The 14,831-nt window shown below is 43.7% G+C and overlaps 1 protein-coding gene across 4 annotated transcripts in view; it reads right to left on the reverse strand.

Moving 5' to 3' along the window:
• LOC137675800 (E3 SUMO-protein ligase PIAS2-like) overlaps positions 1 to 14,831 on the reverse strand; it is a 38,671-nt gene that overhangs the window by 10,301 nt on the left and 13,539 nt on the right. For 3 of the 4 annotated variants that reach the window (XR_011050008.1, XM_068422023.1, XM_068422025.1), the window contains exons 3-9: positions 14,266 to 14,350; positions 13,575 to 13,625; positions 13,360 to 13,450; positions 5,366 to 5,500; positions 1,813 to 1,918; positions 1,129 to 1,202; positions 94 to 254 (exon numbers count right to left, since the gene is read on the reverse strand). Coding sequence is in view for 3 of the 4 variants with exons in the window: in XM_068422023.1 (XP_068278124.1) it covers positions 94 to 254; positions 1,129 to 1,202; positions 1,813 to 1,918; positions 5,366 to 5,500; positions 13,360 to 13,450; positions 13,575 to 13,625; positions 14,266 to 14,350 (703 nt within the window). In the remaining variant the exon portion in view is untranslated. The remainder of the gene's footprint in view (positions 1 to 93; positions 255 to 1,128; positions 1,203 to 1,812; positions 1,919 to 5,365; positions 5,501 to 13,359; positions 13,451 to 13,574; positions 13,626 to 14,265; positions 14,351 to 14,831) is intronic. The other variant, XM_068422024.1, reaches the window with a different exon arrangement.

Here is a 14,831-nt window from a genome sequence, read left to right on the forward strand (position 1 = left end):
TGAAATGGTTAAACCTCAAGTCACAAAAGTAGCTATCGAGTACATCACAAAAAAATTTAAGTAACTGTGTAATCCACAAACCCAGTCTCTTACCCATCTAATATTAGGCTCTCATAAGCTGCCTTTTTGTCACAGACAGGGCAGATCCAGGTAGGCTTCTTTTCATTCATTTGAAGATAAAGAGCAGCATCAAAACATTGCAGGTGTGTGCAAGTAACAGCTCGGCATGGGATTGTCAGTCTCATTTTTCCCAGCTGCAGGAGATGCATTTAAAGAGCATCAGAACAGAAAACAGTGAAGTAGGCCTGAATGGCCAACAATGAAATCAGAGACAGTCAGTGAAGTAACTGTCTCTTCTCACTACAGAGGTGCCCAGTGCTAAGGTTGCTGTAGGCAAATCCACCCTATCAAAGCACATACAGTGCACTTAAAGGAACAATAAAGCCATCCTCAAAGTCTTCACCGAGTTGAAAGCAGTCAGAAATATTTCTAGTGGACCTGTATCCATGTTATTTCTAGGATTTTATTTGTATTAAAAGACCTACTGAAGCACCCGCTTTATCGTTTTCTTTTAGCCAAATATTTCAAGGGTTTTTGTGAGCTCCAGTTCTGTTAGACTCAGAGTGGCGTAACACCCATTTTAACATTTAGCTTAACAGACCAGTCACAAACACAAGGCCAGTTTATACTTCTGAAGAGAAACCCCAAGGCAGCATTACCTTGTTACACAGCGATCAATTTTTTTGTTTGTTATAGTATAAGCAATACCACCAAGATGAGGAGAGTCAAAATTTATCACTTTATCCTTTAATTATTCTGTCACCCTGCCCAATTAGTCTCAACATACAAGATTACTCCTTCTAAAGGCCTTGCTATGCACACACAAGTAGCAACTCTATTCTGACTGTATTACAACCGAAGCATTCACAGTTCTAAACCATAGTTGGTTGAATGCTGCTACAATCAGGTGCTTGTAGATGGACCCTTCTCCCCGCTATTGTATATTAATGAATAAGTATACAACAACAGACAGTGAAGTTTCTGAAGTGAGGCCTTTTAAAAGCAGCCCAACTCTGCACTAAAAATTAACATACAAATCTGCATATAGTAATTTCCAGCCATACTTACAGGACACATCAGAGATACCCGCAGACTAGTTGTGGCAATTTCACTATCAGGATCTGCCGTTAGTTTTTCTTTAACTATTAAAATAAATTAAGAAGTTATACACAGACATCATGATTTAAAAATGCTAATCTTGATTCATCAGTACACATATTTCATTTCCAGCTATCTAAAAAAATTAAGCATCTAGGAAACTTGTTCATAGCAATATCAAACAACAATAGTTCTACTATTTATAAGCAACCGGCAAACACGATGCATCGCAAGATTGTTTGATGTGCAGCAGATGTGCTAACAGCCACAATGGTTAGTAGAGCAAACTCAACCCAACATGCCAAGAGATAAATAAAATAACCATCAGTGAGTGAGGTACAATCAGCAGCACATGCAAGCGAAGAGAATTTAGGACATCTACCTGCACCTCACAGGCCCCCACAGTAAGTGGTGCTCATGGCATTCCCATAAGAACACTTCAGATGGGATCTCTAGGTGTGCCCCCCTACAGGCACAGGGACCCTCATTTAAAAAAGCACATGATGCCTCAGCAACAGCAAATGGAACCTTTGATACTCTGGCCATGTTCTTAATTTTCCAAGATGTTGCAAATCCCCTAAGTATTACCAGTTCTAGTTTTAAAGAGCCACCAACCACCCTCAAAAAGTAGACAGGCAAATTAATTTGACTTACTTAGTGCTCTAGAATGATCGGGGTTTCTGATACCTTTCATTTTTAACCTCTGCAAAAGCATAGCTGAAGTGAGCTGACGAACGAGATACACAGACATGGAGTAATTCTACAAAAAGAGCGATTCAAGATGAAATATTGATTTAATACAGTACTTCCACTACGCCAACAGATTCCTATTTATGCTAGTTGTAGCATACAGTAAAAACAAGCCCTTTTTTTGCTTAATAGTTATGAAAAGCATTGACAGATGACTTCATTACTGTGAAAGAGTCCAATATTCTGCCAGAATTCTCCCACCCACCAAGTCCAATTGTCTTACTCCAGTTGTGACTTCAACTCTACAACCAAGAGACAATCTGTGCTCATTTCTTGGAAAGATGATTTAGACTGGTGACACACCTTCTCATACATACAGTCTTTAAGAACTACTCATGTTTGTCTCCTAAATCCTCCCCTTTTTTCAGTATCAATCTGTTGGTGGGGAGGAGTTCAAAGACAATCCCAGAATCATTTTGGTTGGAAAGGACCTTCAAGACCATCGAGTCCAACTGTTAACCCAGCACTGCCAAGCCCACCACTAAACCATGTCCCTAAGCACCACATCTACACGGCTTTTAAATCCCTCCAGGGATGGGGACTCTACCACTTCCCTGGGCAGCCTGTGCCAATGCTTGACAACCCTTTCAGTGAAGAAATTTTTCCTGATATCCAATCTAAACCTCCCCTGGCACAACTTGAGGCCATTTCCTCTCGTCCTATCACTTGTTACTTGGGAAAAGAGACCGACGCCCACCTCACTACACCCTCCTTTCAGGTAGTTGTAGACAGCAATAAGGTCTCCCCTCAGCCTCCTTTTCTCCAGGCTAAACAACCCCAGTTCCCCCAGCTGCTCCTCATCAGACTTGTTCTCTAGACCCTTCACCAGCTTCGTTGCCCTTCTCTGGACTCACTCCAGCACCTCAATGTCTTTCTTGTAGTGAGGGGCCCAAAACTGCACATAGGATTCGAGGTGCGGCCTCACCAGTGCCGAGTACGGGGGGACGATCCCTGTCCTAGTCCTGCTGGCCACACTAGTGCTGATACAAGCCAGGATGCTGGTGGCCTTCTTGGCCACCTGGGCACACTGCTGGCTCATATTCATCCGGCCATCGACCAACACCCCCAGGTCCTTTTCCACCAGGCAGCTTTCCAGCCACTCTTCCCCCAGCCTGTAGCGGTGCATTGGGTTGTTGTGACCCAAGTGCAGGACTCAACACTGAGCCATGTGAAAGAAAATATGAATGCTCTTTCAGGTGCAAAACTAACACCTTCAACAGCACACTGCTGCACCAATTTCCTTGTACCTTCTCTTTAGCTTGCTCTGCACTTTTAAGCCAAGCCTCATTACACCATATCCACTCCTCTGAGGCTGGCTACATTCCCCAGCCATTACTATTCTTCCCCAATTCACACCACTTGCCAGCTTTTGTTCAGTGTTCACTCTCTCTTCAAGGTCACTAACAAAGAGAAAATTCTGCAAGTCTCACTACTGCAGAATAATAATGGTTTCATCTGTATAACAAACACAACCTGCGATCTCTTATTTCCACTCCCTGCTAGCCACCTTCTTATGGCTCCTATACTGTCTAGGTACTGCACAAGAATTTTAAACACCACCATCTACTGCCCTGCTCCTCTTTTACTACCTATAGGAAAACCAGGTCTTACCTAGATGAGTAGATAGTTATCTAAATGCAGGGGAAAACACTAAGAAAAATGGATTTTTTTTTTTTCCTTAAAGAATGGCCATACATTCTACATGAATTCTATAGGCTCAAGTCTGACCACCTCTGTGGGATTAACACCTCCCCTGCTCAGAAGCCCTCTACTGTCAGTCAAGTACGTGCCAATAAGCCCTTATCACATGAGCCTGCTGATGCTCTGCACTGTCCCCAAGGCGCTCATTTAGAGGATGAATAGCAACTGGCTTGCTATGTGAGTTCTGAGACTTAAAGCAGAGCACCAACATCAAACCAAAGAACTTGCGTTACCTCTCAGGGCAAGGGGGAATGCTGGGACAACCTCCAATTCATCTGCTTCCATAAGAATATGTTTTGGCAGATAGAGGGGAGGAAGAAAGCAGCGGTCAGCAGGAGAGGCCAAGACCAACAACACCGCAGTCATTTCAAGACGATTCTGCTTTATGATTTGGAAGCAACGGGTTAGATCTTTCCCTCCACCTCTGCTTCAGATAAAAAAAAACTTCGCTGTCAGCACTGCCCTTCATTTATTTTCTGAACATTAGCTTTCTCTCCAATTTCTTTTTAAAATTTTCATTTGTGTATAAAAGCTCATACTAGAGTCTCACTTTGAAACATATGGTGTCTCTGGTCCACAGATTTTGATTTTGAAGAAAAAAAGTAAGAGGTAAGCTACTTTGATAATTTAATCCAGAAAGATTCAGCTAGTCACAGAGGAATTGAGGAGTTCTTGACTCACCAACAGCTGAAAGGGCTGCTGCAACAGCTATTTAAACCTAGGAAGAATTCAGAAACTCCTCACACTCTCCCTTCCTTTCTTTAGTAAATCCGTAGGGGGATTTCTAAACAGGCATGCAGCCATTTTAAAGACTAATTCCTTTTAAACTATGATTAATGACTGCAGGCACTAAAAAGCAACAGGTTTCACATTTCAGTCACCACCCCCTTTATCTCCTGCCACCTGAAGTCTAGTGTGCTCTTTCCCCCACTGCATGGTCCACAAACATGGTCCGACCAAGCATGTTTGAGTTCCATCAAGCCCAGAAACAGCTGACACCAGCAGCCTGACACCTTCCCAGTAAGCCCTTCCCAGCAACCTGCCATTTAAGAGCTTTCTCAGCTGGAAATTCCACCCGTTTTGGTTTATTTGGAAGTACAATTTTAAATCAACTGATAGGCCATTTTCATGTAAAAAAGGAATCTCAAAAGAATAGAGATGGAAATATCCATTAGTCAATTCTTCCTACGAAATAAAAATTGCTTTTGTAAAACTACTTACTATTACTTGGTTAGAAAATACAAAAACCTCAAAAGCAAATGCATGTCTCCACCCCCAGGGCCTTGACACATCTGGGCAGTTTAAAAAGCCTTCTCCAATGGACAGTTACAACACATACTGAGAAACATGCTTTAGAATATATGGATACATCATTTCCATTTTTCACACCATCAGACTATGAGGAAGAAAGTAGGTTTTCCTTTTATCATGTCTGAACTGGTTTGTACTGTTTACACCTACCAAAAGATGTTGGTATTTTTGACACACATTTCAGGCAACCCCCAACAGCAGGCTTTCTAATGTGAATTCTATAAGGAAGTCTTTGCCATCTGTATGCAAATCTTATATACTTTACAATAAACTACCATACTTCTAGAGCAAACTTTGTTTCCTGGCACTGATAAGAAGTTCAGCCACCTAATACTAAACACTTGCTGGTGTAGGCCTTGCCAGCAACATCAGGCAGTAGGGGAGAAGGAATGCGAAATGAGGTTATTTAGACAACTTTCCACATCCTACAGAACATAAAGTTTACCTTTCCAATTTCAGAAGCCCAGGAAATGGAAATCTGGTTTGGCACTGCTGACGACAACCTAACTAGAGACGTTATATTCAAGGGGCGCCCAGGTCGCTTCTGTTCAATTCCGTTTTTTGGCGGTGGAGCATATCCCTATGGGAAGAAAGGACAAGGAAAGTGTTACCAAGTCTCCCTGCTGTACTCCGAAATCTACTGAAACAGACTTGTTAGTTTTAAACAGATCTATGTGAAGCAAGTAAACCTAGAGGCTCTCTAGGCTGGAGACTAAATTCAGCACTTACTCTGAGAAATATCAGTCTTCGAGAGTCTAATACCATAAGTCAACCACAATTTTAAAGCATTTTTATTATAAAGTGGTTTTACAGAAGTGCTGAAAAGGTGGAAGAGAATGCAGTTTTGGTCCAGGTAAGTTCCCTGGAAGAGTAAAAAGTTAATGTTGATGCTTTGTCCTATTTTTCCCCCCACCCCAGTGAAAGAGAGCAGAACATCGCAAGGACACAGTCTTAGTGACCAACAGCAAATCATGAAGAGTTAATTCAGTGTTTCACACCCAGAAAACACTTCATTGATTCTATTTAAGAAACAATCAAGTCTTGTTCCAAGAGCTCCACATCTCCTTGGTGTCTGCTTTGCCTTGCATCAACTACACCTAGCCCCATTACGGACAGGTTGTCATGCATGCTCTGCCAAGGCCCCTGAAGAGCTGTACATGGAATATCAGCTGTATTTAAGAGCTAATAGGCTTTGCTGTTGTCTGCAGAAACAAAATAAACTAGATATTGTTTGCTCAGCTTTGATGAAGAATTTCATAACCTGGACAGCTTTTCTCTGTAGTTTTATTTCCTATATGATGTTTGCAAATTGAATCAAGAGCCATCTGGTTCCCTTTTGCTTCTAGGCAAGCATGTACCCTCCAGCATATCGTGACACACAAAGTACTTGTGCTATGTGAAGGAGAACAGGGCCTAACTGCAGCTGATTCATCTCACCCTGTGCCTGTCACTAGGAAAGTGAGCCAGTCTGTAACAGGAACTCAGAGAATCTCTGTTTTGAGCTCACACAGACATCCTGCAGTCCACTCATCTCAAAAACTCATCCTGCACCAGGAAGGATGCCAATGAAAGATTGCAGCCCTACATCTTGCACAGAACTGCCTGCCAGATTTCATTTAGTTCAAGACAACGTTGTTCTACACAAGAAAGTCTCCCAGAAAGGATATGCTGGAAAAACACACACACGGGGGGTTTTTTTTGTGTGTTTTTGTTTGTTTGTTTTTTTGTTTGGGGTTTGTTTTTTTTTTTTACACACATTTACAGCTTGAAAAAAGAGTTACTTTGAAAGATGCTAAGTCTGAAAATAAAAACCAGAAATAAACAGCCTCTTCCACTCACTAGCCAAATACACCACAGGATAACCACTGCCTTTAATCCAAGGAAGGCTCGATAGCTGTCACATAATTTCCTCGGTTTCCAAAGCAGCTCTATTACTAGTCCATACATTTCACCTTACAACCAAGCCCCGGCTGAGCCTCACCACTGCCCTTTATTCATTTCAGACAAGACTCTTGCTTGCAGTGACAGAATAGGGTGTCGGAGCTTCTACAGGCAGGTCTGCTGGGCAGAGCAGCAGACAGCAGTTGCTGAAGAACTCTCTCTAAAATGGTTCTCACCCCAGATGATGAGTGGCCCAGTAGCTATCAGGAACCTTACCATGTGCGCTTTATCGCAGAACATAGAGGCACCAGATGTACAGGGACTGCTGACAATTTCACATTTAAAAGAATGAATGATTTGCCATTTCTTTAATCAGACATAACAGCTGCAGCCATCTACAGAGTTTACATCCCAGCTGCTTTGCTGTAGTAGGCCTTTCTCTACTATGGTGACTTTATAATGAGCTTATGGGGACGAACACACCATCCCTGCAATATTTAGGAGAGTATTTCCACACATACTGTACCAGCCATAATAATCCTGCTGGTCTCCAATCTAAAACAAAGCTGCCTTGCTTTCAAGAGAGCAAGGATGCAAGTTCTCTTATATTTCCCAACTTCATTTTCTTTTTCAAAGACATTCTGCAGCTCACGTGCTTCATTTCAGTCAAGCTTCTGATGTTTTCTTCCACAGAGCAGTGACCTTGAGATCAGATTCAATCTTATACTCTTAGAACACTTTAAAACCTTCCCTTCCAAGCCTTCCAGGACTTAGGTAAAGTCTTGCCTATCACAACCACCACGTTCTAGCGCTGTTTAGTTAGGCTACCAATTCTAGTAGCCAGTAAATTCCAACATTATCTGGGTCTTTAAGTCTTCCATGCTTCTTGCCAGAACCATATTAGTCAAAGCAAGTAGAAACTGCTACAGAGGCAGAAAAATCTATCAACAGAAAGTGGGACTGCTCTTCTATGTGGCTATTTCCAGCCTGCCCTGACGTATTTGATTTTGTCCTTTGAAAGAGACCTGCAGTGGTCTATGGAGGTCCCCCGAGAAGAAAAGCAAATTACCTTTTTGGACTTTCATGTTTTCTCTTGCCTACAAGAGAAGTCAACAGGAGAATAACCTGCTGTAGTGCATTATGTATAAAATCCTTGTTACTTGCCAAGACATCAGCATGCAAGGCTCTACACTTACTCCTTTTAAGTCAGAAACAACGCTGTAAGAGGAGAGCACAGATAGTTGTAGGAATACAAGAAAACACCATGTTAACATGAGTTGGCACAACCTGAAGTAGTACTGGCACATGGGCAGCATCTCTTTGAAGTTTCTGGTAACAACTACAGACAAGGAGATGACCAAGAATAATTTACAGACCTCTGCAGAGGCATGAACTGCTATACCAGGAAAAGACAGAACAGTAGCCACTTAAGAATTGTACAAGTTGGCAATAGAGGCTGGCATCACCGATGAATTCCCTAACACCAACACTACTGAGTTGGACAAGAGTGGTCTTGAAGGCAAAGAAGTTATCTTACATTTCCTGCAAAAGAAAGGAACCACCAGAAGGATGCAGACAGTGACCAAATCAACAGGAGCTCTCAGACTGAGGCTATATTTGTCATCCACAAGGAAGAAGAGAAGAGTTTTAGTTGTTGGAGACTCCTTCCTAAAGGGAACTGAGGGCCCAATATGCAGAGCTGACCCCCATCACAGGGAGGTCTGCAGTCTACCTGGAGCCCAAATCAGGGATATCACCAGGAAACTCCCCAACCTGGTGCAGGCCACAGACTACTACCCGCTACTGATCTTCCAGACAGGTGGGGAGGAAGCTGCATCCCGTAGTCTGAGGGGGATGAAGAAAGACTTCAAGGCCTTAGGACGGTTGGTGAAAGAGTCTGGGGTGCAAGTTGTTTTCTCCTCCTTCCATTTTTGGGTGATGACATGGGATGGAATAGTAGGATTCTCTCTATAAATGCCTGGCTACGAGACTGGTGCTACAGGCAGGGCTTTGGGTTCTTTGATAGTGGCTGGTTTTATAAGACACCAGACCTGACAGTAATACATGAGAAAGGCTTATGTGGTAGGGGCAAAAGGGTTCTGGGACAGGAATTAGCAGGGCTCATTCGGAGAGCTTTAAACTAGATTCGAAGGGGGATGGGGTTGTAGCTGGGCTTGCACTACTGGGGCAACGCTTGAGTGTTGAGGTAGACCAGGAGGCCTCCCATCCCCCTGGGGTGAAATCGGTGTGCTCAGCTCGTTCCCTGAAATGCCTGTACACCAATGCACGCAGCATGGGGAATAAACAAGAGGAGTTGGAAATCCGTGTTCGGTCGGGGGGCTATGATCTAGTGGCAATTACAGAGACTTGGTGGGACAACTCGCATGACTGGAATGTGGTCATGGATGGCTATGTCCTGTTCAGGAAAGACAGGCCACTAAGGAGAGGTGGTGGAGTTGCTCTTTATGTGAGTGAGCAGCTAGAATGTATCGAGTTCTGTCCAGGGGTGGATCAGGAGCAAGTTGAGAGTTTGTGGGTATGAATTAAGGGGCAGGCTGGCAGGGGTGATACTGTTGTGGGTGTCTATTACAGGCCACCAGATCAGGATGAGGAGGGTGATGAGGCCTTCTACAGGCAGCTGAGAGCAGTCTCTCAATTACAGGGCCTGGTTGTCATGGGGGATTTCAACTACCCTGATATTTGCTGGGAGGCCTACTCAGCCAGCCATCCTCAGTCCAGGAGGTTCCTCCAGTGCATTGATGACAACTTTCTGATGCAAATGGTGGATGAGCCAACTAGGAGAGGAGCGTTGCTGGATCTTATCCTTACTAACAAGGAGGGTCTGGTTGAAGCGGTGAAGGTTGAGGGCAGCCTTGGTTGTAGTGACCATGAGATGGTGGAGTTCAGGATCTCATGTGGCAGGAACAGAATAGCTAGCAGAAGCACAACCCTGGACTTCAGGAGGGCCAACTTTGGCCTTTTCAAGCAATTGCTAGGGGAAATCCCATGGGACAGGGTACTAGAAGGTAAGGGGGCCCAAGATAGTTGGTTAGCATTCAAGGACTGCTTCTTCCGAGCTCAAGATCAGAGCATCCCAACAGGTAGGAAGTCAAGGAAGGGTACCAGGAGACCTGCATGGTTAAACAGGGAACTGCTGGGCAAACTCAAGTGGAAGAAGAGGGTGTACAGATCATGGAAGGAGGGGCTGGCCACTTGGGAGGAATAGAAGTCTGTTGTCAGAGGATGTAGGGAGGCAACTAGGAAAGCTAAGGCCTCCTTGGAATTAAACCTTGCAAGAGAGGTCAAGGACAACAGAAAGGGCTTCTTCAAATACATTGCAGGTAAAGCCAACACTAGAGGCAATGTAGGCCCACTGGTGAATGAGGTGGGGGCCCTGGAGACAGAGGATAAAAAGAAGGCGGAGTTACTGAATGCCTTCTTTGCCTCTGTCTATACTGCTGGAGGCTGTCCTGAGGAGCCCCGGACCCCTGAGGCCCCAGAGGAAGTCAGGATAGAGGAGGAATCTGTCTTGGTAGATGAGGGCTGGGTCAGGGACCAATTAAGCAATCTGGACATCCATAAATCCATGGGCCCTGATGGGATGCACCCGCGGGTGCTGAGGGAGCTGGTGAAAGTCATTGCTAGACCACTCTCCATCATCTTTGCTAAGTCGTGGGCAACGGGAGAGGTGCCTGAGGACTGGAGGAAAGCGAATGTCACTCCAGTCTTCAAAAAGGGCAAGAATGAGAACCCGGGTAACTATAGACCGGTCAGCCTCACCTCCATCCCCAGAAAGGTGATAGAACAACTTGCCCTTGGTGCTGTCTCTAGGCACATCAAGGACAGGGGGATCATTAGGGGCACTCAGCATGGCTTCACCAAGGGGAAGTCATGCTTAACCAACTTGATAGCCTTTTATGAGGATGTAACCCCGTGGATAGATGATGGTAAAGCTGTGGATGTGGTCTAGCTTGATTTCAATAAAGCGTTTGACACGGTCTCCCACAGCATCCTCGCAGCTAAACTGAGGAAGTGTGGTCTGGATGATCGGATAGTGAGGTGGATTGTGAACTGGCTGAAGGAAAGAAGCCAGAGAGTGGTGGTCAATGGGACAGAGTCTAGTTGGAGGCCTGTATCTAGTGGAGTCCCTCAAGGGTTGGTACTGGGACCAGTACTATTCAATATATTCATGAATGACTTGGATGAGGGAATAGAGTGCACTGTCAGCAAGTTCGCTGATGACACCAAACTGGGAGGAGTGGCTGACGCACCGGAAGGCTGTGCTGCCATTCAGAGAGACCTAGACAGGCTGGAGAGTTGGGCGGGGAGAAATTTAATGAAATATAACAAGGGCAAGTGTAGAGTCCTGCATCTGGGCAAGAACAACCCCATGTATGAGTACAAGTTGGGGGCAGACCTGTTGGAGAGCAGCGTAGGGGAAAGGGACCTGGGGGCCCTAGTGGACAGCAGGATGACCATGAGCCAGCAGTGTGCCCTTGTGGCCAAGAAGGCCAATGGCATCCTGGGGTGTATTAGAAGGGGTGTGGTTAGCAGGTCAAGAGAGGTTCTCCTCCCCCTCTACTCTGCCCTGGTGAGGCCACATCTGGAGTATTGTGTCCAGTTCTGGGCCCCTCAGTTCAAGAAGGACAGGGAACTGCTAGAGAGAGTCCAGCACAGAGCCACAAAGATGATTAAGGGAGTGGAACATCTCCCTTAGGAGGAGAGGCTGAGGGAGCTGGGTCTCTTTAGCTTAGAGAAGAGGAGACTGAGGGGTGACCTCATTAATGTTTATAAATATGTAAAGGGCAAGTGTCATGAGGATGGAGCCAGGCTCTTCTCAGTGACATCCCTTGACAGGACAAGGGGCAACGGGTGCAAGCTGGAACACAGGAGGTTCCACATAAATATGAGGAAAAACTTCTTTATGGTGAGGGTGACTGAACACTGGAACAGGCTGCCCAGAGAGGTTGTGGAGTCTCCTTCTCTGGAGACATTCAAAACCCGCCTGGACGCGTTCCTGTGTGATATGATCTAGGTAATCCTGCTCCGGCAGGGGGATTGGACTAGACGATCTTTCGAGGTCCCTTCCAATCCCTAACATTCTGTGATTCTGTGATTCAGCTCATACTGAAGGAGGAAAAGAAAGGAAGTTGCCAAGACAATAGTAATTTATTCACTTTCTCACCTAAAGTTTCTGCTGAACAGATTAAAGAATCATCTTGTGATGAGCAGGAAGAACCTACAGGATTTCAATCTAAAGCAAAGCAATAATCCAAGATTACAAACAATTTTTGCTACAACTGTGACATACATTACACACAAAATGGATAGCATAACACAGCATAGCAGAGTGTAAACTGTATTAGCAAGACTGAGAACCAGCAGACATTGATGTCCACAGGATAACATCAGCCCCAATTCTTTTTTGGTGAGTTGCTTAAAGAAAGGAAGACAATCTGTAGAAGAAAGGAGAAAATCCTCAAGTTTATCACAGAGAGCATAACTGGCATTTGCAGAAAATACTGACCAGAAAACACATGAAAGAAATCCTCTTACACACTGAAGACAGAAGAATAGTGATGCAACGTTTGAAGAAGTAAGGGGAAGAGAAGGTAGAGAGTCTCATTTAAGCTTAGTAGAGGCAAAAAAAAGAAGTCATGGTTGCATATGGCAGGAGGCAGGGTACAGGACAACACATCTGACGTACCAAGGTTACAAACATCCTGAAAAAGAGGTTTCACACCTCTTCTCTCCACACAGCATTTTTCTAAACCCTCTGCTGAACACCACCTCTGTACTACTACTTTTTTCATCTTCTATAGCTTCCAGAACTATTTCAGAATGGGTTGCGTAGGAGTTTCTCTCTATTCTATTGTACAGAGATACCCATTCCAGAGATTTTTTCCAAGAATAAGGAGTGCTTTTCCCTTTTTGTATATATTCAAGCCTTGAGATGACCCTGCCTACATACTAACTTTTGCAACATCAGACACCAGTACAGTGATGACTACCAACACTGTTCTGTTCCAGTATCAGCAAATGCTAGGGACCCTAAAATGTGTCTGCTCTTCATCCCTGCAACAAATTCTGCTCTAACCAGACAGATGCAGAGCGGCGTACAAACTTGTACGCAAGAAGGCGATACCATTCCCTCATAACAAGAAGGAACTCAAGCCAATCACAAATACAGATAGCCCAAACAGCAAGGGCTACCACCAATCAAGTCAAATAAACTCAGTTTGAATACCTTTGAAGAGGACTTACCCATGTAGACACTGGTTTGTTTTTGATGTATTTTGTTGTGTTAACTGCAACAGATGAGGTTTGCTATAGGTGGCTAAAACACAATTAATCCATGCAGTGGCTCTAACATGCTTAATGGTAGTAACGGCTATCTCACACAGCAAACGTACAAAACGTATGCTTAACATTATTGTTATCACTCAAATTTCTCTAGTTACTAAACAGCTTAATTGTTTTAGCAAGCTAACATTACAGAAAAAACACACACCCCCCACAAGTCACAAAGAAGCCACAAATACATACAAACAAGCTTACCGGCAACGGAAACAGCTTCCCATTTACTTTAATACACAAACTATTAGGGTAATTATCTTCTTGAGGGCAACTTGTCTCTGCTAGGCATAACCTATATCCCCAAAAAGAGAAAGCATCATTTTCAGGTGGCACCACATATGTCCCCACAAACATCTAGACTAAGATTACATTAGCCAATTAAGAAGTTGTAAGAGAACACTATGAAAAAAATGTACCTTAGCTGAACTTGGACCGTGTAATCTCTCCTGCCCCCTGGCAAGAAGTCCCTGTGACAAAGAGAAAGAAAAATAAAAGTACCCGTTTAAACAGCAGATCTCATATTCCAGTCATACGCAGAAAGAACTGGCACACCTGCCCCAATATCACTCACCTTTACTCTTATTTTTCTTTTATTGAGCTATGAACAAGTCTTATGAACGACACCTCTGTTTAGCTACTGCAAGTTAAGCAGGACTTTAGGATCAGCATCCTCTGTCAAGAGTTTATAGTAACAACAAAGTATGAAGTTGCCAGCAAGGAAAAAGCCCTATGAATTCTCTTGGCTTATGCCATAGGTCTTGCAACAACATGAACCCTGGAACAAAAGATAAAAACAGCCTTCCATTCCTGCAGCCAGGAAACATGCAGGGAAGAAAAGCTTATCACCTCTCTAAGTAGTCACAATTATTTGGAACTGAGTAATTGTTAACTCTTTAGCAGTGTAAGATTTACCCCAACTGCACACAAATTCTGTGCACAGCAGTTCCTGAAGAAAACAGAACAGACAAACTCAGCCTAACTTGGGTGAGTATTATCACTCTGCATCTGTGAGCTTATGCAATGCATAAAACGAACCAAAAACCCCACACTTTCTCCTGAAATTTTGCAAAAGTTTACCTATACTATGCCACACTCTCTACTTCTTACCTGGAAATACAGATTTCTCTGACCTGCTGAGGTGTTAAAGCAAAGATAAAAAACTTCTCTTGGAACCTCTGAATACTGCTCTGTACTAGAAAAAAAAAAAGAGACACAAAAGAGTTTTAACCATGGTGATTAAAGTCACTGATTAAAACAGGATCTGCAGTTGAGTTTAAGTTAACAAGTCACTTTAATATGATCAAATTCTGGTTGAACTGCACGTAACTGTCAACAGGAAAGCAATGGAACAAATCACTCATTCAACTATATTCAGATGGCTTAATATCACGTTACACTTCAGCACTAAAGCAGCTTGGCAAGCCACGTTATAATCCTTTCTCCCAAGTGAGAAAGGTTCAAAAAACACATAACAAAATATAACACTGGATACCTGATGAAAGAGTACCCCAGAGAAGATGTTTACAGCTATTTTAATGTACTACGAGAAGAGAACATGCACCAAAAGTTATTAATGGACAGCTGGAAAATTACTCAATTCAGAAACAGCTAAAGGTAACTAAGCCTTTGGGGAGGAAGGGAGGAAGCACAACCCCTAATGCCAGAGAAGCCAG

This window comes from Nyctibius grandis, chromosome W (genome assembly GCF_013368605.1).
Source record: "Nyctibius grandis isolate bNycGra1 chromosome W, bNycGra1.pri, whole genome shotgun sequence".
NCBI lineage: Eukaryota > Metazoa > Chordata > Aves > Nyctibiiformes > Nyctibiidae > Nyctibius > Nyctibius grandis.